The sequence below is a fragment of the Myxine glutinosa genome, chromosome 4, assembly GCF_964187855.1.
Source record: "Myxine glutinosa chromosome 4, kmMyxGlut1.1, whole genome shotgun sequence".
In the NCBI taxonomy this organism is placed as follows: domain Eukaryota; kingdom Metazoa; phylum Chordata; class Myxini; order Myxiniformes; family Myxinidae; genus Myxine; species Myxine glutinosa.
Genome location: NC_136264.1, coordinates 119,897,594 through 119,925,064, shown reverse-complemented (window position 1 = coordinate 119,925,064; position 27,471 = coordinate 119,897,594). Strand labels below are relative to the sequence as shown.

Below are 27,471 nucleotides of genomic sequence, written 5' to 3'. Positions count from 1 at the left end.
CGGTTGGCATCCATGGGGATGAGAAAATTCCTCTTGAGGAAATGCCACACTGAGTACGGTGAGAAAAGTGGTGCCATTGTTATGACGTCGCTGGTACCCAGAGTATCCCAGGAAGTGATGGTAGTGACGTCACTTCCCCCAAACTCAGTGGCTGTGTTGTGTTTGTCCCGTCAATATGTCCATGTGTGTATGTCCGTGTCCGTGTGTGTATGTGTGTGTGTGTGCTCTATTATGAGCCTTAGCCCGAGTATTAATAAAAAAGAAGGCTTTTTTAAAATCACACGTCGTTGTTGTTGGAGCTGACAGGATGGCCTAGAAGTATGCACTCTCACCTATAAGCTGTCTAGCCTGGGTTTGAATTCCAACCCAGCTATTAACTGTCATCCCAGTGTTTCACAGTCCATCGGATGGGCGTTAAACTGGTGGTCTTGTCTGTCGGTATTAGTTGGACATTTAAAATCCCACAGTGTTCATTGCACAGAGTAGACAACCTATCGCTGGCACTATGATGAAATTCCAAATTCCTGCCCTATTTTTGGGCCGGCAATGGCAAACCATCCAGTATAACCCTTGCCAAGAAACTGCTTCGACAGCACCGATTCTCTGTAACAGAGTATGGCACATTAAAATAGTTGTTGTTTTTGTTGTTGTTGTTGATTAGCCTTGGTCAGTTATGCGCATGCAGGCCCATGGCACATAGATAGCCAATCGATCTCCCAAGAGTGACCCAGATATCCCTCGCATCATCTTCACACTTTCACTCTTTCATTCCTCTTTTCTCCCGCCTCTGGAATGATCTCCCACACTCTATTCAACCCCTCAACTCCCTCCAGATCTTCAAAACAGCTGTTCACCACCATCCCTTATCTTCCCCATCCAAAACCTTGATCTTTTCTACCCTCGTTAAAACACCCCAAATCCACCTCTTTCAATCCCCAACTTGTTTCCTAAAATTCCTAGTAGTGTTCATTTCCTTTATACCGTGTACCCCTCCCTCCTCCCCCAGCCCCCCCCCCGACCCCTTCCACATATCTACCGACGTCCCTGTTCTCTTCTGTTGTTGTGCTTGTGTGCTTCTCTCTCTCTCCCCCTCTTGTCTCCCGCTTTCTTCATTGTATGTTTTATGTGTCCGTGCATGTTTTCATGTTCAATGTGTTAGCTCTTACACGAGCCTCGATTCTGTATACAAAAAACCCCCAAAAATCCAAGATGTGGAGACAGGGCACCACCGTCTTACATCATGTGTTTTATTGTGTATAGGGTGGAATGGCAGAGGTTGAAAGTGTCACCAGTGGTGTTGTGGTGTCGTCGAGCCTATTTTTGTACATAGTTGTTGTTGCTGTCGTTGCTGTTGTCATTGTTGCTGCTGTCGTTGTTTGTGTGCTCCTTCCGTGTACTTTCATATATTTTTCTATTGTGTCACAAAGTATTACAATATATAATTTTGTGTGCTCCTTCCATGTCCTTCTAAACGGCTTTTGCTTTCATATAATAATAAATGTTACTGTTTGAACTGCTACATTAAGCTCACATTCCCACTTCCTCTTCTTCAGTGCTGGAAAGAGTTTTTTTTTTTTTTTTAAACAGGCATCCTTAAGATTAAGCAGACGCTAATTTAGTTCCAAGCAAATTGATTACTGGCTTCCCAACAGTACCATTTCTATTATTCTACGACAGCAGGAACTGCTAAAGCTCATACTGCTGCTTCTTCGTGTGACTACACACACACACACACACACACACACACACACACACACACACACACACACACACACACACACACACACCGTACAGATGCGTCTCCTTTTAGTAATAGCTCAATTATTGTTGCAAGTTGCAAGATCAGCAAGTCCATGGGCCCCAAGCCCACTTTTTTATATGCTGATTGTAGCTGTAATTTTTATTAAGCCCCTTTCTCCCCTCTCCACCCCCCTCCCCCCCCCCCAATGATAACTGTTGTAGGGTTTGTTTCTACAATTAGTGCCCCCAGTTTTTAATGCTACCTACGAGTTTCTTAGACCCCTAGGAGTACTAATGTACCATTTAGGTTTTTTTTTGTTTCTTCCTTGTTTTTCTGCCAATATCTGAATTGTATCTCGTAGCCGGCTTGACCATCGGAATGAAATTTTGCAGCAATAATGGGGACAAAAAGCATGCGGGATTCGAATAATTGTTTTTGACCTTGACCTATATTTCAGGTGACGACCTAATTCAAGTTATTTTAACATTTTTCACGATAACTCGCCTAAGATTTGTCTGATCAGAACAAAATTGCCTTCTTTAGATAGTCTCGACTACACTGTAGAGTATGATGCATTTAGGCTTAATTTACATCATACCCCTCCAAATTAAAGTCAAGGTCAAATGGCAGTCTGAAAAAAAAAATGTTTTATGGTCATTGCTCAGTTTGGCCAATGCAGACTATGAAAGACCTCTTGGTGTTCGAAGATGTTCTTGCATCATAATAGTGTACCTGCACTGAAGTTGTGCACCTGATATTTGTTTCGTGTCCTTGACCTACTTTTTTCGGATTGTGACCTAATTAAGAAAAAACACATTTTTGATCATACCTTGAATGGATTTCCCCGCTATTTTAATGATGTTGAGTTTTATGGATGGATTGTGGATGGGGACACATTTTCAGGATATACACTCTATCCCTAAATGTTGAAGGTCAAGGTCATATGGCGGTCCGAAAGAAAATACGGGCAGAATCGGATCACAGGCTCCAGCGGAGACTTACCCTTTGTGATTACTTTGTGATCCCAGATATCTAGTTTATTTGGAAGTCTAAGAATGGTTAACAGGTGCAGTAAAGATGTATTGACCTCACTTGCAAGTAGCAAATCACAGTGCACCTAGCCTCTCCCAGCCAATCAGCAGCCTCTCGTTAAATCGCCAAGCCACGTGCAACATAGTTCACATTTGTTTTGTCTGGGCATTTATTAATGTGAATAATGAAAATGTTTTTGTCCAAATCATTTTTCTCTTAACCCTGCAATTGCCCTGGCATTTATATGGTACTATTTTCAACTTTTTTGCTATCAGTGGTTTGGGAGGAGATGTAAAAATGACATACAGATGCTGGATCTTATTTGATTTTTTTATAACAAGAAAAATTACTTGTAAGAACGAGGCTTATGGAAGAAAAATATTTATATTTTATTCTGAGTTGCAGTAAGGTTAAAAGAGGAATATGTTTTGCTTTTGCAGAAATTAAAGTGGGAATTTCTAACAAAATATTATGGCCCTTTAAGTACATGTTAAATAACGCAGCAATTTGGCATTTATATATTTTGAAATTTTCAAATGATCTTTGGCCTCCCTTTATCAGCCTGTGCAAAACTATTTTCCTCTTTATCTTTTTCTTCCTATTTCTCTGTCTTGTCTTTGCCGTGTGTGTGTGTGTGTGTGTGTGTGTGTGTGTGTGTGTGTGTGTGTGTGTGTGTGTGTGTGTGTGTGTGTGTGTTTTGTGTCATTTTACCTTTCTTGTCTTAATCTTTGCCTTTATTTCTATCTCTGTTTCAGCCCACTCGGCGACACAGCGTTGCCGCTTGCCTTCCCACACCGCTTTACGCTAGTTACCATAGCATGCCTCGCTACCCCTCACCCCCGGGCACACCTCCACCACCCCGCTCCCCCTCTATCTCTGTCTCTGCAACGGTCTCTCCATCTTCTCGTGTACGAAGACCTTCTGTTCACAATGATCTAGCAATGGCTCTGGAAAGCCTGCTGCCAATGCACGTGCACCCTGATGCCCACTGCCGTCGCAACAGTCTTCCCGCACTGAACTTGGAAAGCGTACGGTACCACTTAAAAATGGCTTCCACAAGCACAATATGCTTTTCCTAGAGAACCTAATATAATTGAGAATTACAACTAAAACGACTAATGCAATGGGAACGTTGTGGAGAAAAATTTAATTTTGAATACTTTTTTCACAGCTTTTAACGGCATTTTAATACGTTTCTCTTTATCGCATTGTTCCATTAGCCAACAAATTGTGTTCTTTAACAAATGACAGGCTATGTGTGGAGCATTAACATGAAATGTAATGGTAACAATTACTGGCAAGTGTAAAATGTGACAATTACTGACATTAAATTATTAACAAGGGCGCAAATAACACAGCGCTTTGTGGAGCCATTTCAACTAAGCTGGGCACCTCTTCTTTGTCTGTCTGTCTGTCTCTTTACTTTATGCCTACCCTTGCGTCTGTAGTAAGCTATGTGGCCTTCCTTCCGTGTGTTTTCTGCAAGGCAGAGTTTGCTTGTGCCTGAGGACTCTATGTTGTCCCAGTTGTTATGTTGTGGCCCCCACTCAATGTAGAGGCTGCTTTATCCAGACCTATCTTTATAACTCCATTCACATTGATAAAAGCAGGCTTATGGTAATGCGGTTTTGTAAACACTCGGGAAACCTTTGAATCATGTCTATAAAATTGCTGACTCACTGATGTATAGATTTGAAAGCATAAAATGAGCCATTTAGGGCAAAAAAAACAAAAAAAAACAAGCCACCACGAATGAGTTACATTCCTAAAAGGCCTACAAATCATCCAAAAGGCCTAAATCATTCCTAAAAGGGCGATAATGTGTGCCAAAGTGAATTCTCTACTAAGAACAGCTCTACTGATTATTTTAGATGATTCACTTTTCAACATGTACTTTTCTATCAGCATTTACAGAACATTGGCCTATTCACTCCGATATAATAATTAGATTTCGCACAGTTGTAAAGATTACATAATCGTACGACCCCTCTCCCCTCCCCCCAAAGTTATGTATATTTTTTTATATTGCACTTTTTCTTTCAGCCTGGTGTTCAGGCAGCCTCTTCCCAATGCTGGCCAGAAGACAATCCGTCTGCAAGTCTCCCTCCGACATTTTCCCCCATCCAGGAGCATCCCAACCTAAACCGAATGCCCTCTCCTCGCCCTCCAAGCAGCCCCTCAACTTGGGGTTTATTGTCATTTACTCAAGCACCAAACTCCATTGTCGACAGCATAACACAGTCCAATACAGGTCCCATATGTGCAGAATGCAGATGTGCAGCTGGACAGGCTAGACACTGTGAGAGTGCATTTGTTCAGCATTTCTCCTCACCACCATATCCGGTCACCAGTGAACCAGCCACACTTTCAGCGATGTTTATCCTCCCTCCAACTTGGTGTCTCACTAAGCCTGTGTCACCTGACTCACCACCACCTGTTGGGTGGGTCAGTTCAATTGCTTCTCGGCCACCTGGCTTCCAGACACCGCAATGTGGAGTCCCTGAAAGGCGAAACCTGAAACGCACACCATCGAATCGCAGACCTCGTCCTCTCTCCCTTGATATTCCTTCATCTTCTTTTGAGGCTCCTGGATCTTTATCAGGACATCCAGGCCTTTCTTGGACTGCTACTCCACACCCGGCTACCCTATGGCTTTCAACAACTACTCCAGCATCTCCAAGTTTTACCTTTCCCCTCTCAAGCCCTCCAATAGATTGCCCACTTGACACCTTGCAGACGACACGCTTTCCTTTTGCCAGCGCTGCCTCTGTGGCCTCGGTGGAAGAAAATGTTGGTGTTCTCAGTCAACAAGGAGCAAAGGTTCTGCTTGTGGAGATTGATATGGAGTGACATTTCACTCATTCAATTCCACGTTTTAGGATGTAGTTGCGACTAACTTGCAGGCCATGCCAATTAAGCAAACTTGATTTTGCACCTCTGTATTTTTGTGGCTGTCTTCGCTCTTCTATGCCTGAGGCAAATCATCCTTGTGCTTCTAAACCCTTTACAAGCTGTAAGATTGTGCAACTTTGCAAACTTCAACTGATGCACTTTTGCTTAATGTATACATTACCATTTTGATGGATTTTCAAGGCATCTTCATCAGCTGCATCATCTTCATCATCTTCATCATTTTCATCATCCACGTTGTTGCTTGCTCAGCCACAATGTAATTTTAAAAAGGCAAATGTTGATTTCATTTTAAAGAAAAATGATGGCTGGAAGGAGTTTAGCAATGGCTGCACTGTCAATCCAGCTTACAAAAATTTCCTGATCCGATCCTGATGAATGTCATCAGATCTCATGAGAAATCTTTTGTAAGGGAATTCTAATGTTAAAATGCTTCTTCAAACCTAATATCTGGATATCTAACAAAAGGGAATAGAGTTATGTTTGATAACTTTTTAGCAAGATCCTCCAGCCTTAGTGCATGTTCTGTCAGGTGAAGGCTTGCACATGCTAACGTTCTTCCCTAACCCTCAGCCAAAAAGTTCAACATCTGAAAAGCTTTGCACAAACGCTGGTGATCAAACAACAAAACTTTTTGCGTAGCTGCTGATGTCCTGACTTGTTTCTTTGCGCAGGAGAGTGGAGGCAGAATTATTGCTCCTGCGAGTGTTATCCCTCCATCTGAGTTGGACAAATCGCAAGGAAGGCCAGCTACAGGTCTAGCACAGGTATGAGATTAGTCTTGGTAGTATCCTTTTTTGCCACATGTATAAGGATTCATGCCAACTCTCCTGCTGTTTTTTTTCCTGGGAGGGCCCCATCTTTACGTGCATGCTCCTTCCTCTCCCCCTCCCTCCCCCCTCTCCTCCGCTGCCCCCAATGTAGTCGACTTCTGTTTTTTTTTAGTTTCACCTGCCTACGTCATCTAAAGTCCATCATCAGATAGTCACGGTCCTGAAAATATGTTGAAGCAGATATCATCGTTCATTATGTAACTTTTCGAATCAATAGATTTCTTTTAATAGCAAGTGCATTTGATTCTTCATAGCGATAACAGATTGGTGTTGTTTGCCAATAAGACAGAACATGTTTGGCAGTGATATTTTGTTAAAATGTGACTTCAGTACCTCGACACAATAATGCCTTGTACCCCACTGTCAGTATTACAGATCATTACTGGTTTAAGTGAGCCTGGTGTTGGCTTAACGGTTAAAGTGGCTGGCTTAAGATTTTATTGTCTTCAGTTTGAGGCCCTGTCGTGCTATTGAAATAACACCAGGTGGGGTGACTCAGCCTGTCATCCTTCCGAAGTCAGCAGCTTACTGGTAACAGGGGGGCACTGCATCAGTGGCACAGCTGTGCTTCCAGAAAATGATGCAACCAGCAGCCACAGGCTGCATACGAAATAAGTACATGTACACAATGTCAAGGCCAGAATAGCATCATTACCTTTTCATTCATATCAATAATATTTGCTGAAATGAATTGTAAGAAAGCACATAACTTAGCCATTATTAACGTCTTCATAACAATTTTTAATTTCCAAAAGATTGGCGTCTCAACATGTTTTCAAAAATGTTCTATGTTCTTTAGCTATCCCTGATAAAGTGGTGTAAGATTGGAGCTCGTCTTTATCTTTGTGAAATTTATATAGCGATTACTAATATTTTGTTCTGCTCTGTGCACTTTACTGCACCATAATCTCACTCAGCCCCGTGCATCCCGACGCAGCATGTAAAACTTACACTGATTAGTTAGAAACTCATTCGTACTTGCATTTGGAATCTACAAAACTGAATAAGACCGATCCGATTGGAGAGAGGTTTCAGCTTTTACCAAAAATTCACTCTCTTTTTTCATTCCTCAGTCACTTCCTACTCAGGTGGCCCAACCAGCTGTTAGTCGAAGTGAGACACCTCGTCAAGAGAGCTTAGAACACCAAGAGATGGTTGCATCCCAACCTGCACCAACAGGTCAAACATATCAGCCCAAACCCAGCATACCAGAAGTAAGTGCCATTCTGTTACCCTCTCATCTACAAGAAAGGAAAAGTGAAAGGGATCCTTAATGTCTGATTATTTTTGAGGAGTTTTCTTCTTCTTCTTCTCAACAGACCAGTACCAGCATTTCAAGCCGACCTGAGGCTCCTTGTCAGCAAAGGTTTGTTAAGACATATATATAACATATATATATATATATATATATTTTTCATTGATAGCTTAATTTTGAGATCTTCAGCCCTTATTTGAGCTCCTCAGTATCCTTCACCGTACTATTCAAACAACAGTCTAATATTAAAGCAGCTTGTTAAAATGTACGTAACCAGTGGTTTTCCTCTTTGGCTTTTCTGGGATACACTCTGCTTATAAGTTGCATATTTCCCTTTCCCAAAACCCAAGGCGCAGTCTGAGCCCAAATCCTTGCCATGATCCTAGTATGTTGTCGGAAACAACTTCGGGCATGGAGCTAAGTGATAGCTGTGAAGGAATTGGTGAGATTAAGCATCCGCGTAAGCCTCGCCGCAGAGTGACACGGACCCGCTCTCGGCAAGAACGTGGCTCCCGGCATCGTCTGCATATCCTCTCGGTCAGTTCGCAGCTACTATTTTCCTCTCATCATAACTTGTGCTTTTTGAGCTTGAAAACATGAGGTGCAAAATTTGACTGATGGAGAACATGATAGTAAACCATAATTTAATTATTTCACTGTGCAGTATTATTTTTATGTGACTATGTTTTAGCATTATCACTAAATTATTCGTGTTGCACTAAATTTAAAGTTTTCTTCCACTCCCGCGATTTTATGATCTCGCTGCCGTTCACCAGGTTTCTGACAGTGGAGACAAGGAAGTAGAGTGCCAGATTGAAACGCACAATCACAAGAAGGTCACTTTCAAGTTTGACGTGGAAGCAGACGATGCAGAGGATATAGCCGAGCACATGGTGAGATTATGCAGACAAGCTCACCGAGCATACGACTGGTTTGTCAAAGCCAAAGCAAGAATGGAAGTTGAGGGTTGTGTTCATACTTGCGATGGCAAAGTAGTATTATAGAAGAGAAATTAGAGAAAAGAAATCTATAACTTCTAAGGTATATTGCTCTCTAATTATACAGAGTTTCTAAACAGTACTTTTTTCTTTCTATCTCGTGTATATAATATATATACATACATATATATATATAGTGTAACGATTTTGAGAAGTGTAACGTTTTTGAGAAGTGTAACAATTTTGGAGGAAGTGTAACGAATGTGAAAACGTTACAATGTGAACGTTACAAACGTACGGTACCACCCTGTAATGTAAATAATGGTCGCAGTCAGCGTCCTAGTTAAATTGCATGAAATGTACACGCAGGCCACGATATATCTTTTAAATAGTGTATTTCCTTATTCCATGTAGGCTAAGTATGTGTTTTCCCACTAGATTGACTTTGCATTGTATCAAACAAAATAAGCGTAGGCCCTTCCAATTTCCCCAAAACCTCCCTTCCAATTGCCTTCCGCATTTTGGCCGGTTTTCTTCAAACCACCATTGGCCACGAGGTAAGGTTGGGGAAGAAAGGCGTATCTCCACCTCGTCATAAGAGGGAAGGAGTGAACCAGCCCTAACAGCCAATCAACACCGCGGTGAGTGACACGGTAGGCGTGCCCTCGGAGTCGGCGGCTTGATTTCGCTCGAGGTGATAAAAGCGACTGCAAGGGACTGCTTTACCAGATGACTAGAGATGAGCTGGAGATGACCCTGGGAGAGGAGCAACGAGGCTGCACCAAAGAGAGGCGGTGAGATGCGAAACGCTCCAAGCCAAAGAGGAGAGGTACTCGGCAAGGAGACCAGCTTTGGAGAGACGCGCTGAAAGGAGGGAGACGGCCCCACCCCAGAAGAGGAGCAGGTGTGCCGAACCAGCGCGTGCCGTCGACCACAGCGGATACACGACGAGGGTTTCCCGCCAAAACCGCGAGGAATTGCGAACGGCGGCCTCCCGACCTTGCCTCCATCTCAAGCCTTACCTGCCTGCATTATCCCCTGTGTAAGTGTGAACGTCCTGTCCTGCTCGTTTGTCTTGGGGCTAAGTAAAAATGAATAGTGTAAGTTAAGGATTCGCTGTGTTACTGCTTCTTCCATCCATTGCTTGTGTGTGTATAATAAAACCTGTTCTTCCTCCGTATTCTTCTTCTTCTTCTTTTTCATTCTCTTTCGGTCGCTTTAGAGATTTCCCGATTGAATCTCTGTGGGGCGATCTGGTCAACGTCGGGTGGAATCGGGTTTTAATCGGGGAGTAACTGTTCGGACGCGGTTAAATACACCACCGCTCGGTCAATATAACATCTAAAAGCCGCGTCTGTAACATTTGGGTGTCAGGAGTGGGATTCGGACCTGGGCCTAAATTTGTTAGGCCCAAATTTTGGAACACCAATTGTGTTATAGCAGTAACATTTGGTGTCGAGGAGGGAGATCGGACCCGAAATCGGACCCGAAGCGCGCTTAACGCGCTCAAAATTACAAGCTGCCGAAATTTATTTTGTTTTATAAAGCAAAACCCGAATTTTGAGATCGCGCCATGGACAATCAAGGCGATCGGATGTCGGTGGGAGAAATAGACAGGGTGGAATCGACCCAGGACCTCGGGGAAATGTATATGGAGGATAGGGAGGAGGAGAAAAATAGCAATGTGGTTGCGGAAGTATCAGACGCGCAAAGTGGCGTCCTCACGCACGTGGGTGAAGCGGCACCAAATTTTGCCGCGACCGTAGTAGCGCCGCTGGTAGATTTGGACCTTTTTTTCATACAAATGAAGGCCCTTATGGCCCAGAATAGCGAGGAAATGAGGGAGGAAATGAGGGCTCAGAGTGAGCAATTGGGGGTAATGGGAAACCAATTGGGGGTAATGGGAAACCAAATGGGGGTAATGGGGAACCGGATGGATGCTCAGGGTGAGCGATTGTTAAACCAAATTGAAGCAACAACGAACGGAATGAGGGCCGATAGAGAGGCAAGGGAGCAGAGGGACAGAGACCGCAAGTTGGGCGAAAGGGTCTCAGGGGTGCACAAGGAAGTAACGCGGGTCGAAAAGCGCTGGTTGAGCGAAGCGGAGGAAAGCACGGGTACAATGACGGGGGTAGAAATCGCGACACGGGGTTTAGAAAAGCCGGCGACCGCTGAGGTAGAGGAGGGTGTTTTATTAAAGCCAACGGTCGCCGAGGTTAATAAAGAAAAAGCAGTAGCGGGAATTAAAATTGAAGAGATGACGGAGGTAGCCCGGGAATTGCAGGGAGAAATGGATTATGTACAAAGTCCCTGCTCACATCACGATGCTGTGCTTAACCCGAACGGAAGTTTGCAGGTTCGCGTGGAGAAAAGGATCCCCCAGGTGAGTCGTGCTGTATATTGTGCGGGTAGATTTTGCAGGAGGATGTTTAGCGACAAAAGAATTTTCGCGCGCTTGGGATCGAGGAAGCACCCGGGCGTTGGTGAAGGGTCCCGTGTGAGTGGAAATGGCACGCGTGTGAGAAAAAAGTGTGCGTCGGCGAGTGGGTGTGTTATAAAGTGTGGGAGTGAAACCGAGTGCGAGCGAGAATGCACGTCGGGGTGTACGGAGTGTGACACGAATAGTGAATTGGTGATGGCGCAGGTGCGAGAGGGCACATCGGAGCGCGAGTGTGAAACCGAGTGCGAGCGAGAATGCACGTCGGGGTGTACGAAGTGTGACACGGAGAGTAAGGTGGTGGTGGAACGTGTGCGAGAAAGCACACCTGAATTGGTCATGGCGCGGGTGTGGGAGAGCCCATGTGAGCGCGTTAGTGGGTGGATGCAAGAGTGCACGCCCATGGTGAGTGTTACGGAGGACGTAACGGAGGAGAGGTGTGGACCAAAGTGTGCGCGAGAGGTGTGGTGTGTAACAGGGAGAGCGTTGGTGGAATGTACGGACGGCGTTGGAACGCCAGGTTTTGTGAGGGTGAAAGGGGTAGCGTATGCTTGTAAGCATGCAAGTAAAGCATCGATGGTAACCAGGTTAGCGGTTAGGGCGACGGATAGCTGATGCGAGCGCTTGGTGCGAGGGGTGCTTTGTTGGGTGCGAGGCCCGGCGCGGGTCGATGCTGCGTCGCTTCTCTTCGAAGCGTCGTTGCCGATTCGGGCTTGGCCCCGCCCCGCACGGTCGAGTCCGGGCTTTGTCGGGCGAGGCGACCGGTCCGGTTCAAGGGCGAGTGGGAGGAGGCGGAACGGTGCCCCCTCGTGGGGACGGGGTTCCGACCGGGGGAGATTGAGCCATCGGGCCCGGGACCGCAAGGTGCCACGCCGAGATGGTGCGTGGAGCCTCGGTCCAACCAAACCACCTCCCTTGAACCGAAAGCCGGACGGATTCAACCTGCAGGCAACCAAACCACCCGAATTCATTGCTCGGCTTTACGAAGCCGAGTTTAATGATGTCATGACGCACCGAGGCTAGGATATAGCGGACTGTGATGATGGTGATCGTGATGATGGTAGTGATTTGAAACGAAATTTAGAAAAGTGAATAGAATTGGCAGTAAATGGAAAATTTTTGAATTGGTTGGAATTTGGACGAGCAAAATTGATAGAGAGACCCCCGATGTGGTGGGATGGCAAATCCACCATCCCTCACGGGTGGGGCAAATGCGCGATAGCTTATGGGGTGTATGGCAGTGAAAACTAGCCCGGGTGGGTTAGGATATATCGTGTGTAGGGCCCTAGAAGAGATTGACATTAGGTAACGTTAAGTTTAGTTAGTGACTGATACCTGTAGTGGGGACGCAGGTAGATTAGTGTGGATTATAATGACGTGGGAGCGCAATAGTTTAAAGGGACGACTGGGAAGCGCAAGTTTCAGAGGGGAGTAGTTAGCTGAGATGATGCCGTGTGTGTGAGAATGGAACAGGTGTGATTGCACAGGTGTGCAACTGAACAGGTGTGTGGAGCAGTGTATGAGGGAGTAGCGGTGATTGCGTGTTGTGTTGACCAAATGGTCCAGGAAGAAAGGAGGGTGCAGGTGGCACCAGGTATGATTGCACAGGTGTGCAACGACAGGTGAATGGAGGACAGGTGTGTGGAATAAATGGTTGTATGGAATAAATGGTATGGAGTAGTGGAATGGATGGTCGTGGAGTGAGAATGGTGGAAATTGTGGAGTGGAGTGGATGGTGCGAAGGTGTGAATGGGGGAAGAGTGGACCCCCATCACGGATACCTGGGGCGGGTAGTGTAAGTGTTAGGTAGAGGGTACAGGTAAATTGTGGTTGGATATTGGCATCTGTGGTGCGGGTGACAGAATGGTATGTGGATGGGTGCGTTGGTGTTGTGGAAATGGCTGGGCGTGTAGCCTGTTAGTGTGTGTAGTTGGTTTGGGCACTCCACCACTGTGAGGATGTCGGCCAGGTGAGGCCGCAGGTGGGCTCTGGGAGCCGGTAGTAGTTGTTGTGGATGGGGCCCGAGGATCCGGAGGACGGACCCGGGTAGCCCAGTGCCAGAGGGCACCATGGGGTGACAGAGCCAGGAGAGGGGCTGTCCCCAGTTAGTTAGGTTAGGGTGAGGAGCTAGGTAAGCTCGGGTGGCAACTACAGTGGTGGAGGTGTGCAGGTGGGTAGACCTGTTGGGAGAGGTACACGTCGCAGCCCAGAAATTGTGCTAGAGCACCGGGAGATGAATCGGGGGAGTGAGACCCCAAATTGAGGAGCACCACAGTTTGGCCAATGGGAATTGGTTATTAGAACCCATAGTGTAAGTTGGCCAATGGATTGGCAGGGAAAGACCCCGGGTAGTGTAAAGTGTGTTAAAGTCATTTAGAAAATAGTTAGGATGAAGGATCTCCTCGCACCATCTGCATCCACTCACCTGAGGTGACAGGTACTCCACACCATGCCATGTTTTGATTATTTTTTATGATGCAAATGTTTGGATTGTGAGACGCATCATGACGTGGGTGTGACATTGTGCGTAATTCCATCTCTCCCTCCTTATGAGGATTGATGATGAATTGGTGATGGCAAATTTTGAAGTAACGGGATTGTGGAGACGAATTTGGTATAGGGGAAATATGGGGAAGACGTGACAGTAGTGACGAATTTGTAAATGTGTAGATTTTTGTACATATGGGGTGAGAACAAGGGTAGGGTAGGTGACAGGGGGGTGATGTACGGTAGGGACGAGCTTTCTCACTTCGGCCTCCGTACGCATTTCACCTTGCATTGCCTTATTGACGTGTACCCTTGTGACCTTACCCCTCGCTCAATTGTCTTTCTTTTGTCTCCCACATGACCTGTGCGCCATTGGGTGCCGATGGGAGCGTGCGTGAGGTGGCCATTGTGCGCCCGAGATTCCCAGAACCAGCATGCATTGCGTTGATGTACCACTGTATGGACCGCTGTTCTGCGGCCAAGTACCACTTGATGGACCCCAGGTTCTGGGGCAGGGCACCTCTGTTGGAGACCGGCCATAGTGGCCAGGGAATCTTGCTTGCGGACCTCGGTAAGGTGGCACCTATGCCAAACAGGTGGACCACCCTTAGTTGGCCCCTGGGGCCCTAAATAAAAATGGACACAAGTTGTGCTTTTTATTATTTCCAACTAGGCCGCATGAAGCCAGAAGACGTCGGGAAGAACATCGGCCCAGCAGAGAAAGAGAAGACCACCACCAGTTGTTTTGTTGTGTTTATTATGAGCCATGGTGACTGCGCACTGGATGGTGCTTTGTGGTGCTTTGTGGTGTTTGGTGCTTTTGGGTGCTTTGGTGGTACTGGTACTGGTGCATCGATGCAATGCGTGCTGTCTCCTCCCTCCCAACAGGAATTTCTTTCTCTTGTTCCCTAAAAAGAAAAAAAACAAAAAACACAGGTCCTGGGTTGCGTTGTAAATAAGAAATCACGTCATTGTAAATAATGCTCCCCACCGTAAATGTATAGTTTGAGAATAATTCCGTAATTCGGTTAGCTGTGGGCTTGAGTCTGTTAGACAGGGTGCAATGCAATAGGGGGACATACTTATTTGTGTTTTAAAATTGTCACACTCAGGGTCAGGTTAATTGTAGAGGGAATTACACCTACGTGTCACACTAAGTTAAAGTTTAATAGGCCCGAGCACGGACCTGAAGAAAGGGGGGTGCAGTGTAACGATTTTGAGAAGTGTAACGGTTTTTGAGAAGTGTAACAATTTTGGAGGAAGTGTAACGAATGTGAAAACGTTACAATGTGAACGTTACAAACGTACGGTACCACCCTGTAATGTAAATAATGGTCGCAGTCAGCGTCCTAGTTAAATTGCATGAAATGTACACGCAGGCCACGATATATCTTTTAAATAGTGCATTTCCTTATTCCATGTAGGCTAAGTATGTGTTTTCCCACTAGATTGACTTTGCATTGTATCAAACAAAATAAGCGTAGGCCCTTCCAATTTCCCCAAAACCTCCCTTCCAATTGCCTTCCGCATTTTGGCCGGTTTTCTTCAAACCACCATTGGCCACGAGGTAAGGTTGGGGAAGAAAGGCGTGTCTCCACCTCGTCATAAGAGGGAAGGAGTGAACCAGCCCTAACAGCCAATCAACACCGCGGTGAGTGACACGGTAGGCGTGCCCTCGGAGTCGGCGGCTTGATTTCGCTCGAGGTGATAAAAGCGACTGCAAGGGACTGCTTTACCAGATGACTAGAGATGAGCTGGAGATGACCCTGGGAGAGGAGCAACGAGGCTGCACCAAAGAGAGGCGGTGAGATGCGAAACGCTCCAAGCCAAAGAGGAGAGGTACTCGGCAAGGAGACCAGCTTTGGAGAGACGCGCTGAAAGGAGGGAGACGGCCCCACCCCAGAAGAGGAGCAGGTGTGCCGAACCAGCGCGTGCCGTCGACCACAGCGGATACACGACGAGGGTTTCCCGCCAAAACCGCGAGGAATTGCGAACGGCGGCCTCCCGACCTTGCCTCCATCTCAAGCCTTACCTGCCTGCATTATCCCCTGTGTAAGTGTGAACGTCCTGTCCTGCTCGTTTGTCTTGGGGCTAAGTAAAAATGAATAGTGTAAGTTAAGGATTTGCTGTGTTACTGCTTCTTCCATCCATTGCTTGTGTGTGTATAATAAAACCTGTTCTTCCTCCGTATTCTTCTTCTTCTTCTTTTTCATTCTCTTTCGGTCGCTTTAGAGATTTCCCGATTGAATCTCTGTGGGGCGATCTGGTCAACGTCGGGTGGAATCGGGTTTTAATCGGGGAGTAACTGTTCGGACGCGGTTAAATACACCACCGCTCGGTCAATATAACATCTAAAAGCCGCGTCTGTAACAATATATATATATATATATATATATATGTATTTATTTATTTATATATTTATATTTATATATACAGTGGAACCTTGACTTACGAGTGCCCCAACTTACGAGTTTTTCGAGATACGAGCCGTCGCTCGGGCGGTTTATTGCTTTGAGATGCGAGCCGAGATCTGAGTTACGAGCTTTCGCCACCCGGTCACGTGGTTATCTTGCCGTGCAAGTACAGTATCTCTGTCGTATAGCGCTGCATTTTTGTTTTCGCATGTTGGTTATTTTGAGTTCACGCCGCCAGGTGGGTTCTGGTCACGTGGTTATCTTGCCGTGCAAGTACAGTATCTCTGTCGTATAGCGCTGCATTTTTGTTTTCGCATGTTGGTTATTTTGAGTTTACGCCGCCAGGTGGGTTCTGGTCACGTGGTTATCTTGCCGTGCAAGTACAGTATCTCTGACGTATAGCGCTGCATTTTTGTTTTCGCATGTTGGTTATTTTGAGTTTACGCCGCCAGGTGGGTTCCGGTCACATGGTTATCTTGCCGTGCAAGTACAGTATCTCTGCCGTCAACTTGTTCAGAGTGCCGGCGATAGCTCGCCTTCTCTTTGTGGAAAACACGGTACTGAGAAGAAGAAGAAGAGGATGATGTGCTTGGATATAAAACACGCAATCGTCGAAAAACATGAGCGAGGTGTCGAGGAGGACGTATATAACGGCAGAGGAGAAGAGCATGCCAGGCCACAACTTGTGGATATAAAACACGCAATCGTCGTGTTTTATATAAAACTTGTGCTTGGATATAAAACACGCAATCGTCGAAAAACATGAGCGAGGTGCCGAGGAGGACGTATATAACGGCAGAGGAGAAGAGCATGCCAGGCCACAACTTGTTCAGAGTGCCGGCGATAGCTCGCCTTCTCTTTGTGGAAAACACGGTGAGATCCTTAACATCCAACAACTAATGAGACGCAAACGGGGCGCCCAGTTTAGCGGTACACACATTGATGAATCACCCTGCCTGTGATTCACCCATGACAGGTTATAGCTGGGTCGGGATTCAAACCCAGGCTGGATAGTTTAGACTTTAGAGTCAAGTGTGCGTACTTCCAGTCCAGGCCATCCTGCCAACTTGTATGCTGCATACAGGTGAAATATAAAGCGCGAGATATTTTTTTATATACTGTATATTTTTTTAAAAATTGGTGTGGTTTTTGGCGGGCTGGAACGGATTAATAGCATTTCAATGCATTTTAATGGGGAAATTTGATTTGAGAAACGAGCAATTTGAGTTACGAGCTCGGTCACAGAACGAATTAAACTCGTAAGTCAAGGTTCCACTGTATATATATACACACACACACACATATACATACATATGGTAAAATATTGGGGGTGGTTGGGATTATACATTTTTAAAGAAAGAAGGGAGCTTCCAACCAGAAAGTAAAACTAGATCTACTCCGCAAATTTGAGCAAACTAGTGCACCTGTTCATTATGGCAGCGGCAGGAAGGGTCATTCCTGTCTGCGATTATATAGATTACAGTACATCTAAGGTCGGGCCTCAACAACATTGGGGATGTGTGTTCATTTACCAAGTTTATTGTGGAGTGCTCGCTAAGTGGCTTTAGCATTCAAGCAAGCACTCCATTCAAAACCGTTGATAAAGAACAGCTGGCTTGGCTAGCGCTAGATAGCTGCTTGGTAAGTGAATGCACCGCGGGATTCCTCCCTTTGACTTTAGTGTTAAACAGCATCAGCGACTGTTTAAAAAGGTAATCAAACGTGTTTGTGGGTTATAATATTTTTGCTTCTGGTAAGGTTGCTCTTAAAATGGCACGATAAGTTATTTATACACGTTAACACAGCGTTTGTTCAAGGAGGGAAAATACCTTTGAGAGAGGGAGATATTATTAGTATTAGATATTAGTATATATTATTGAATATGAAATGAATGAATGATCGTTTTAAGGCCATTTTCCCCACTAGAGTGGGGGTTAGCCTTGCAGGCCCCATGACAATCATGGTTCCCTTTTTGAGGCAATGTTTTTATGGCCGGATGCCCTTCCTGACGCCAACCCTTAGTCGCCTCTTACGATGCGCAGGGAAACGGTGTACCTATTCTAAACCGGTGTACACACCGGGAATATTAGTATATATTATTAATAACATTAATATTATGCTGTTATATTTATTGTTATTATTAGAAGTGGCTTTGGAAAAACGCCACGATAAAGCTATATTAACACAGATATACTCCTCAACACACATTCCCATTGACGGGGAAACCCCCCTTGGGGGAGAAATCCTCCTTGGGGAGGGGGCCAAATAAATTCGCTACAATCTTCATTGTGTGGCCCTTAGTCCTCCTGTCAAGATTGGTTGAGATTGGATTCGTAACAATGGAATGTATCGCTGTCAAAAATCGTCAGACAGACTGACTGACAGACAGACAGACAGACAGACAAACAGACAGATAGACACTAAATTGCATATTTTAGTATGATGAGAAGAGCAGGCCTGGTCTCAGGCGACGTTTCACCCGCTTCGCAGCAGGCTTCCTCAGGCCAATAGATCTTGAGCCCAGCATGTACATGCACTTGAGCCTGGCATGTACATTCACCATGTGGCCGCTTCCGGTCACGTGCCGGTGTTCGAGGTCAGATGGAAAAAGAAATCAGATTTAAAGAAATCAGATTAGTTAGAGGAGTCTTGCTCAAAAATGAGAATAGCAAAGGGAATAACTAACTGCTGGTAAATGAAAGCATGCTGTTGCTATGGAGATCAAAAGCTTGTCAGGAATAACAAAATGCTCGATTTGTTCAAGCATGTCAATCCTGCCTCATCTCAACAAACCGATCACTTTCTTGAATGTTTTGGTCATGGTTACAAGATGTGCAGAATAATATCCATTTCACTCTGTTGTAAATTTATACTTGGCTAAATGCTGTTGGATTTGAGATTAATATCTGCAGTTCACTCCTGAGGAGAGAAATATGAATGTCCAGGAAAGAGAGGAGAGAAATTAAAAAAATTAAAAAAATTCTACATGTCATTATTTGTGTCAAATTCCCATTAATACTTCTAACATGTCTCGTTCTCCCCTGCCCCTACCCTCTCCCATCCCCCTAAAGTCTAAACCTTCAGTATTCTCTCCCAATCCTATTGTTATATCAAAATTTCTAATGTCTTGGATGGCTGGTATTGGAGATTGCTAATATTCTTACCACCACTACTACGACTATTATTATGTGGGCGTCCAAAGTAGGTGGGCATCGTTCCTAAAGGTGGGCATCTCCATGTTTTTTAAGAATGTTCCATGTTCTTTAGCTATTACAGATAAACTGGCATAAGATTGGAGCTCTTCTTTATCTTTGTGAATTTATATAGCAATTATTACCTCCGCCACCGAAGGTATATGACTGATGGAGAACATGATAGTAAATAAAATGTGTATTGCAAATCCAGCTCTTATTTTTAACCTTATCCATCCTTCACTCCACTTTTGGGCAACCAGCCAGGTGAGCTACAGGACTATTAGTCCTCTATTTTTTTTTTACCTCCGCCACCAACGGTGGATGGAGGTTATGTTTTCACCCCTGTCTGTCTGTTTGTTTGTTTGTCTGTCTGTGAACAAGATATCTCAAAAAGTTGTGGATGGATTCTGACGAAATTTGGCAGAGAGGTAGTGTATGTGCCAAGGACGAAATGATTATATTTTGGTGAAGATTCTATTCGGATCCGGCTACTAGAATTTTTGAAGTGATTCTTCACCATTGGGAGATAGGGACAAAAACGATATATAGCAGGATATCTCAAAAAGTTGTGGACGGATTTGGACAAATCTTGGTGGACAGGTTGTGTGTCTGACAAGGATGAATCGATTCGATTTTGGTGAAGATCTGAATATGGATTCGGATACGAGAATTATTACATTTTTCAGTGTTTATTCACCAGTGAGTGATAGTTATTATTATTTTGTTCTGCTCTCGACTCTTTTCTGCACCATAATTTCAATCAGCCCCATGCATCCTGACGCAGCATGTAATACTTACACCTATTAGTTAGAAAGTCATTTGTGCTTGTACTATCTGGTTAAAATATCCCATGAAACAAGAGCGTGCGGTGTCAAATACACCAACACACCAATATACCTCGTGGTTTGTCATCGTTTCAATCATTTCTTATTTATTGTCATTGTATAGGCTCGTTGTTCAGTATTATTCTAGAAACTAATAAAACATAGGTAGTAAATGCACAAGATGAGGCTTGGCAAAGGCATTACATCAATTGCAATTATGTTGCCATTGAAGTCTAAATGATAGATCTAGTAAGCAATATGCAAGCATTGTTATTATTCATACGCAGAGGGTTGAGGACTTGGGGTGGGGGGGGGGGGGGGGAGGGTGAGGGTGAAGATTGAAGTCTTGAAGTCACAATTTACATTACGCATACTTTCCGATGGCCTAGTGTTGGCTTCGCGGTTAGGGTGCCGGCTTGGGATCCGAGGATCCTGGGTTCGAATCCCGGTCGATCGCTGAATTAACACCAGGGGGGTTGACTCAGCCTGTCATCCTTCTGAGGTCGGCAAATTGAGTACCAGTTCACTGGTAATTCCATGTGTGTCGCAAGAGGTGACTAACAGTCAGGAAGGGCATCTGGCCACAAAACATTGCTTCAAAAAAGGCGACCATGGTGCCCGGAAAAGGCCAACCCCTGCTCTGCTGGGAAAAATGGCCTCTGAAGGTGGTTCCATACTTTCCGGTGGTCCCTGCTAGTTGGATTATGAAAATGCTGTAACATCTTTATAGAGAATATTTTTGTTATCGGTGTCGTTCTCAAAAAGGTGCCAGATATTGTTTATGGAATATCTGTCAATGATAATATGGAATCAAAGTAGCCTTGTGGTCCTATTCCTTTCACTTGAATTTTATTTCATAGTTATTATTATTTGCTCTCTAATTATACAGAGTTTCTAAATTCCGAATCACTCCTCGTTGCAAATGGATTCCTTCAAATCCTGAGGCTGAAGTCATTTGAACAGATGGACATTATGATGAGTGTGAGAAGGGGAAGGGATTTAATATCGGAAGCAATGATGGATTCCATGACCTTGCTTGATAATGGATTATGAGGAATACTACATGTTGCAGGTGGAGAACAATTTCATTCTCGAGGGAGAGCGTGAGGCCTTTGTGGAGCAAGTGCGAGATGCAGTGGAGAGGGCCCAGGAAATGCTTCAGGTGTCTGCATCAAATGGAACTTCTGCTTCACCTCACATTCCGGGCAAAGTGCATCGGAAGAGCAGCACTCCCAGCTGGAGGGTAAGTGTGAATGATTCTTTAGAGCGAGTCCGAGACAACAGATGTCCTTTGATTATGCTCGACCTGTTTATAATTAATCAACAAAAAAAATTATTTTCCATTTTGTAATGCTCAACACTCCCACATTGTCTTTCAACCACATCCTGGTAGAAATGTTATGTCCATACGCTATCTTTGAGAGATTCCTTCGGCATAGGATCTTGAAACTCAATTGAGCAAGAATCTTAATCTCTTGAATTCAACTAGGTCTGATTTGCAGTGTTGATCTCCATTCACCGGAATCACCCGAATTTTTTTTTTTGGTGAACAAAAACATCATATTATTCTCTGGCATTTTCTGCTCTAATCTTCCCTGAAAAACTTATCCCTCAAATCAACATTCTGGAACCATTCTCATAACTTGTTTAGATTATGGATATTTATCTCGCCTTGCTCAGCTTTTTATGTAACTGTTATCTTTTTGCATTCCATTCTTCTTGGAACCTTGACTAGTGTGTAAAATACAATTGGATATGCTAAAATGAGAAGTATTGCAGGTAGGGAAGAGTATTTATCTGCAGGTATTCCATTTTGAAGCTAGTCATTATTAAAGTTGTACATGGACATGAGTCACAGTATAAATGCAAGTTTTTGTTGTATCAGATGATTACGGGATGCATTTTCTGATGCAGGATTCAAGTGCTGCGAGTGCAAACATTCAGCATGACGATGCCTGCTGCCCACCTGCTGCAGGTACGTAACACCATTAAAACATTTGTTTTTCACATGCATCATTTTATGCAAGTGAAAGGGAAGGATGCAGACAGACATTTGCGTAAGACATTCCTTAGCTAAGTTGAAGTGCTTTGGAGTGAATGCCTAGAATCAGCTGGAATTGGGAATAAACTTTTTATATTTGAGGCCCTCTGCCTTTGTACTGACTCGATCATCATTGTTCTTATTCATCACTCTGAGCTATTTTGTCATTCCTTTGACACCTTCATGTAACTACCCCCCACCCCCAGGTGATGTCGCATTGTCTCTGGACACCGTCATTCACTCCGGTGGCAGGCAGTTCATCGTAAGCCCGGTGCTGCCTCCGCATCAGACAAGAGAGAGTGAAACAAAGAACGATATGTTTTTGTCTTATGCTGGTCGAGGTGAAGACATTTTTCCTTTCATTTTTGTCTACTTTATAAAGTCGGTCGACACTCACTTACTGATGAGATAACATTGTGCACAAAATTGAAAGGGTGTTTTTTAGGCCCGACCTTAGGTCTATTGTAATCTATATATCCCAGAGAGGGATGACCCTTCCTGCCACCCCCATATTGAATGGGTGTACTAGTTTCTTAAATCTTACACTTGTTTGAATGAATGAATGAATGAATGAATGAATGATCGTTTTTAAGGCCATTTTTCCCCGCTAGAGTGGGGGTTAGCCTTGCGGGCCCCATGACAATCATGGTTCCCTTTTTGAGACAACGTTTTTATGGCCGGATTCCCTTCCTGACGCCAACCCTTAGTCGCCTCTTACGATGCGCAGGGATACGGTGTATCTATTCTAAACCGGGGTACACACCGAGATCATTCATCCCAGCAAGCTGGGACTCAATTTGCCGACCTCGGAAGGATGGCAGGCTGGGTCAACGCCCCTGGCGTTAATTCAGCGATTGACCAGGATTTGAACTCGGAATCCTAATATCCCAAGCCGGCACCCTAACGCCTAACCACTAAGCCAACACCAGGCTATTGAATTGTTTATTGAATAATATTTGCACACCATTAATGTCATTTGTGTAAAAGTTCTCCTTTGCCTTTAACATAATTTATTCAATGCACTTTTCACTGTAAATAAACTTCACATCAATAAAGTAGACACTTGCAACAAAAATGTGATGTTGCGAGTCACCAGCATTTTGATGACCGTTAATTGCTCATATTAGATTAATTTCCTGATAAGCACATATGACTTTTCACGTTTTCTTTTTTACAGGAGATTCCTCCTCTTTGCCTCCTTCAAAGCCACACGTTCCTGTGCGTCAGACTTTTTCCGACCCTAGTGATATGCCGCTGAGGAATTCCGCGGTTTCTCAGGCCAGTGGCATTCCTTCAGTTTCGTCTTCTCTACCAATGGGCCTTACTACTGCAGCACCAGTCTTTGCCGCCATACCAACACCTTCAGAATCGTCTGAGTTTCTGACTCCACCACCATTGCCACCGAGACCACCGGCTGACCCTCCTCCTCCAATTCCACCAAGATCAGATCTCTCTCCGGCCCTGCTTTGCCCCTCTACACCACCACCACCACTACCAGTACCAGCACCAGCACCAGCACCACGTCCTGAGTCTTTGCAGAGCGAATGCGATGGCCCTGTCAACGATGATATTCGTTCACTTGATGAAAAACTCCGAAGTCTTTTCCATGAAAGTACCATTTCCTCTGGGAGTGGTGGGACAGCTACTTTCACAGGGGAATTTCCAGAAGTCCCTGTGACAGAAGGCTGGCGGGTACTGACAATGACGCAGTCGCTATCCTCACCATTTCCCTCTCCCCCTAGTCATAACTCTCCACCACATAGTGCCCCCCCACATGGTCGTAGGACTTTCACCCTTCCACAAGCAGGGACTGCCAGTTCCCCTACGAGCAGGAGAGGACGGATAGCTATGGGAGTGACCATTGGGATGGCAACGTCCAGCTCACCGGTAAAGGTTTCATCTCATTATTGCATAAATCTCATATTAGCTACTGTTTTTCTCAGTCTGCAAATTTTATCTTTACTATTTTCATCTTCCCGTTGGATATGCAGCTTAAGACGTGAACCACAGCTCCACAGCTTTTCACATTTTGGACGAGATGTTGTGCTTCTTCCATATAGTAATTCCATGAGATCCTCCTCCACTCGGCTTCCATCTGGTTCTTGGACTCTAGTCTACCCACTAACCTAGTACCTAGTTCACCCTGCTTTGGTATATTCTTTTCCCTTGTCTTTCCTCCTCTATTCTTTCAATATATCCAAAGCATTTCAGTCCAGATTTACATATTCTTGCACTTCCTGGAATTTGTTCAAGTCTTTCTTCGATATCTTTATTCCTATTTAAATCATACATTTTACGTTTAGCATGTTTATCAACGAATTGTGCATTTCAAAGCAATCTAGTTTTTCTCCTCTGTTTTTTAAGGGTCCATGTGGATGATCCGTATTTCAGAGTCTGTGCATCTTTTGCATTGACAATCTTCATTTTTAGCTCACCTGGACTTTAGTCTGGTGAGCTTATGTGATTGAGCAGTGTCCGTAGGTAAGTCAGTCAGTCAGTTAGTCAGTCAGTGAGTTCGTCTGTAAACACTTCAGTCATTATCGTTTGAACCAAATAAAATATTTCAATAAAATTGGGCCACAAGCTTCATATCTGATGCCAAACGAAGGTATAGTGACCGCATCAAAATCTGCACTCATTGAGGGTGTAAACGGGGGGCGGGGGAGGAGGCTTGACCCCCTCGCCCAAATTCACGTCATTAAATAAATCACGGTGTGAGGGAGTATGCGGTGGGTTTCCCCCCCCCCCCCCTCCCTCCCCCCGCCTCCCAAAATAGGCATTTGTTCTCTTCTCTGAAACTACACACACAATTTCGATGAAACTTGACTACAATCTTTACTACCTGTGATGTACCAGAGTTTGGTCACAGCATTAAATAAATCGGGGTCTGTGGGGTTTTGAGCCCCCAAGATAGTTATTTCACTTGTTCTCCATTACATATTTTGAGGGTCATCCACACCTACCAGTGGTTCCCTGGTTCTACCAGGTCAGCCTAGGGGTATTGCCCCTACAAACCAACTTCAGAGTGTTATAAGCTGCACCAGCTGTTGCCTTTCTTCTTGTCATGTCTTTTATTATTTCTTCCATCAGATGTTTCAAGTAACCCCAGATAGTTTAACTTATTTAATTGTTTTAAATTATACCTTCTTTTTTGGGGGGTGGGGGGGCATTTTAGTCTGAAAAGTTAAAATAAAATGTTGGCTGGTATTTTGCATTCTTGATGAAACTTTAAATATCACTTTTCATTGCGCTTCAAACTTTAGAATATTCAACAATGACATACATCTTTCCTGATGCCCTGAGAATTATTAGGGGCCACATGCTATCTGCTTATTACATAAATGTGGAGGTGGTGACTAAATTGTGCCAATTAAAACTGAGAAGAGGAATGGAAGACTGAAGATAGAAAAGAAAAAGGAGGGGAGTGTGTTTGATGTATCAACAGAAGATGTGGAAGATTGCGAGAAGATTATGGGACGCAGGAATAGGAATAGGGAGTGGGGAAGGGGCATTTAAGGTAGAGTTTGGGAAAGCTTGAGTCGTGAATATATCGTAATTGTGATATTATTTTTCCATGGAGTCTTTTTCTGTACTGTTTCATCGAGTTAGGTTTGATAAGGCTCATCATTATACCCTCGTACAGGTGACTGTCCAGCCAGTATCTCTGCATTCGGTGCGTGAGCTCTCTCATCCCGAGGTATCAAGAACAATGGATGGTAAGTGTCTGATCAATTTGTCCCTGCAGTATAGTATGGCTGTGTTCCCAACACACTTGGTACTGCTGAGAAGCAGTCAGTCCTTGAACTCCTATCCCAAATGTGCTGTGCTCACATAGTAATCTGAAACATTCCAAAGATAGAGTGCAGGACTTACTGTAGCGTTCAGGCCTAGATCGTTGCAATAATATTGTGCCGCCAATGAGTTACAGCTAGATCTACAGGCGCTGGATTACAATGTTCTTGTTCAAGATTGCTTTCATTTGTTTGGCGTTGTCATTACTTTTATGTTTCATAGCAAAAACAATATGTTGACCACAAGAGGCACGAGGCCTAGACATACTTTGGCAAGGCCTGTACTCAGTCTGTCATCAGATTTTTAGCTCACCTGGAACGAAGTTCAGGAGAGCTTATGTGATGGTGCGTCGTCAGTCCGTCCGTTCGTCCGTAAACACTTGAAACTTGTTCTCCAAAACCGCTGATTGGATGACGACCAAATTTGGTACAAATTATATTGGTTGTGTTGTGACTAAAGTTTGTTCACGGCATTAAAAACATCGGGGTCTAAGGGGGTATATCGGGGGTAAAAGTGGATCCAGGTTTGAGCTCTCCCCCCAACCCCCCAAATAGGAATTTGCTTTTCAATATTTTATGGAATTTGCTCTGAAACAACACACACTATTTCGATGAAACTTTACCACAACCTTCATCACCTGTGATGTACCGAAGATTGTTCACGGCATTAAAAAAAAATCGAGGTCTGAGGGGGTCTATGGGGGTCAAAGTGGGTCCAGATTTGACCCCCCAAAATAGGTATTTGTTTTGTTCTCTGAAACTACACACAATTTTGATGAAACTTGACCACAACCTTCACCACCTGTGATGTACCAAAGTTTGTTCATGGCATTAAAAAAAATCTGTCATTTTGGGGGTCTATGGGGGGTGGGTGGGGTTGGGGGGGTTGCCCCCCGAAATAGGTATTTGCTTTCTTTTCAGAAACTGCACATGCAATTCTGATGAAACTTGACCACAACCTTAATCACCGTGTTGTACCAAAGTTTGTTCCTGGCATTAAAAAAAATCGGGGTATAAGGTGGCCTATGGGGGTTGGGGGGGGGGGGGAGTTGCCCCCCAAAATAGGTATTTGCTTTTTTTCTCAGAATCTACCTACAAACACAATTTCGATGAAACTTCACCACAACATTCTTCATCCATGATGTACCAATGTTTGTTCGTTCAAGGCATTTGAAAAATTGTGGTCTGAGGAAGTACATTGGGTGGTGGGTGGGTGGGTGGGTGGGGGGGGGGGGCGGGGGGGGAAGGCCCCCTAAAATAGGTATTTTTTTGTTTGTTTAAAGTCATTATTATGTTAGTACGATTCCACATGCTGCGCTGTCTTCTAGCAATCACTGAAATTGGTTTAAAATACCTTTAGTCAGTGTGATATACTGTTTATTCTACCAGGTGAGAGCCAGGGCTATTGCCCCGATGTTTATTTTGATCCCTTGTAATAATGACTGGAAAAATTTGCAGGGAAGATGTCAATTGACTTTATACTTCAGAAGAATTGTAACAAATGCTGTGGTACATACTTGGCCTCGTGCTAGAATTAGAATAGCGGCAATTATTAGATAGTCGTTAACATACAA

The 27,471-nt window shown here is 44.4% G+C and overlaps 1 protein-coding gene across 3 annotated transcripts in view; it reads left to right on the top strand.

Moving 5' to 3' along the window:
- The window catches only part of LOC137425137 (serine/threonine-protein kinase WNK2), a 192,308-nt gene that overhangs the window by 125,568 nt on the left and 39,269 nt on the right, over positions 1 to 27,471 (top strand). For 2 of the 3 annotated variants that reach the window (XM_078776345.1, XM_078776344.1), the window contains exons 9-19: positions 4,817 to 5,593; positions 6,358 to 6,450; positions 7,590 to 7,730; positions 7,836 to 7,882; positions 8,122 to 8,308; positions 8,548 to 8,664; positions 21,138 to 21,308; positions 21,980 to 22,040; positions 22,313 to 22,447; positions 23,284 to 23,993; positions 25,750 to 25,822. In XM_078776345.1, the coding sequence (XP_078632471.1) occupies positions 4,817 to 5,593; positions 6,358 to 6,450; positions 7,590 to 7,730; positions 7,836 to 7,882; positions 8,122 to 8,308; positions 8,548 to 8,664; positions 21,138 to 21,308; positions 21,980 to 22,040; positions 22,313 to 22,447; positions 23,284 to 23,993; positions 25,750 to 25,822 (2,512 nt within the window). The remainder of the gene's footprint in view (positions 1 to 4,816; positions 5,594 to 6,357; positions 6,451 to 7,589; positions 7,731 to 7,835; positions 7,883 to 8,121; positions 8,309 to 8,547; positions 8,665 to 21,137; positions 21,309 to 21,979; positions 22,041 to 22,312; positions 22,448 to 23,283; positions 23,994 to 25,749; positions 25,823 to 27,471) is intronic. The other variant, XM_078776346.1, reaches the window with a different exon arrangement.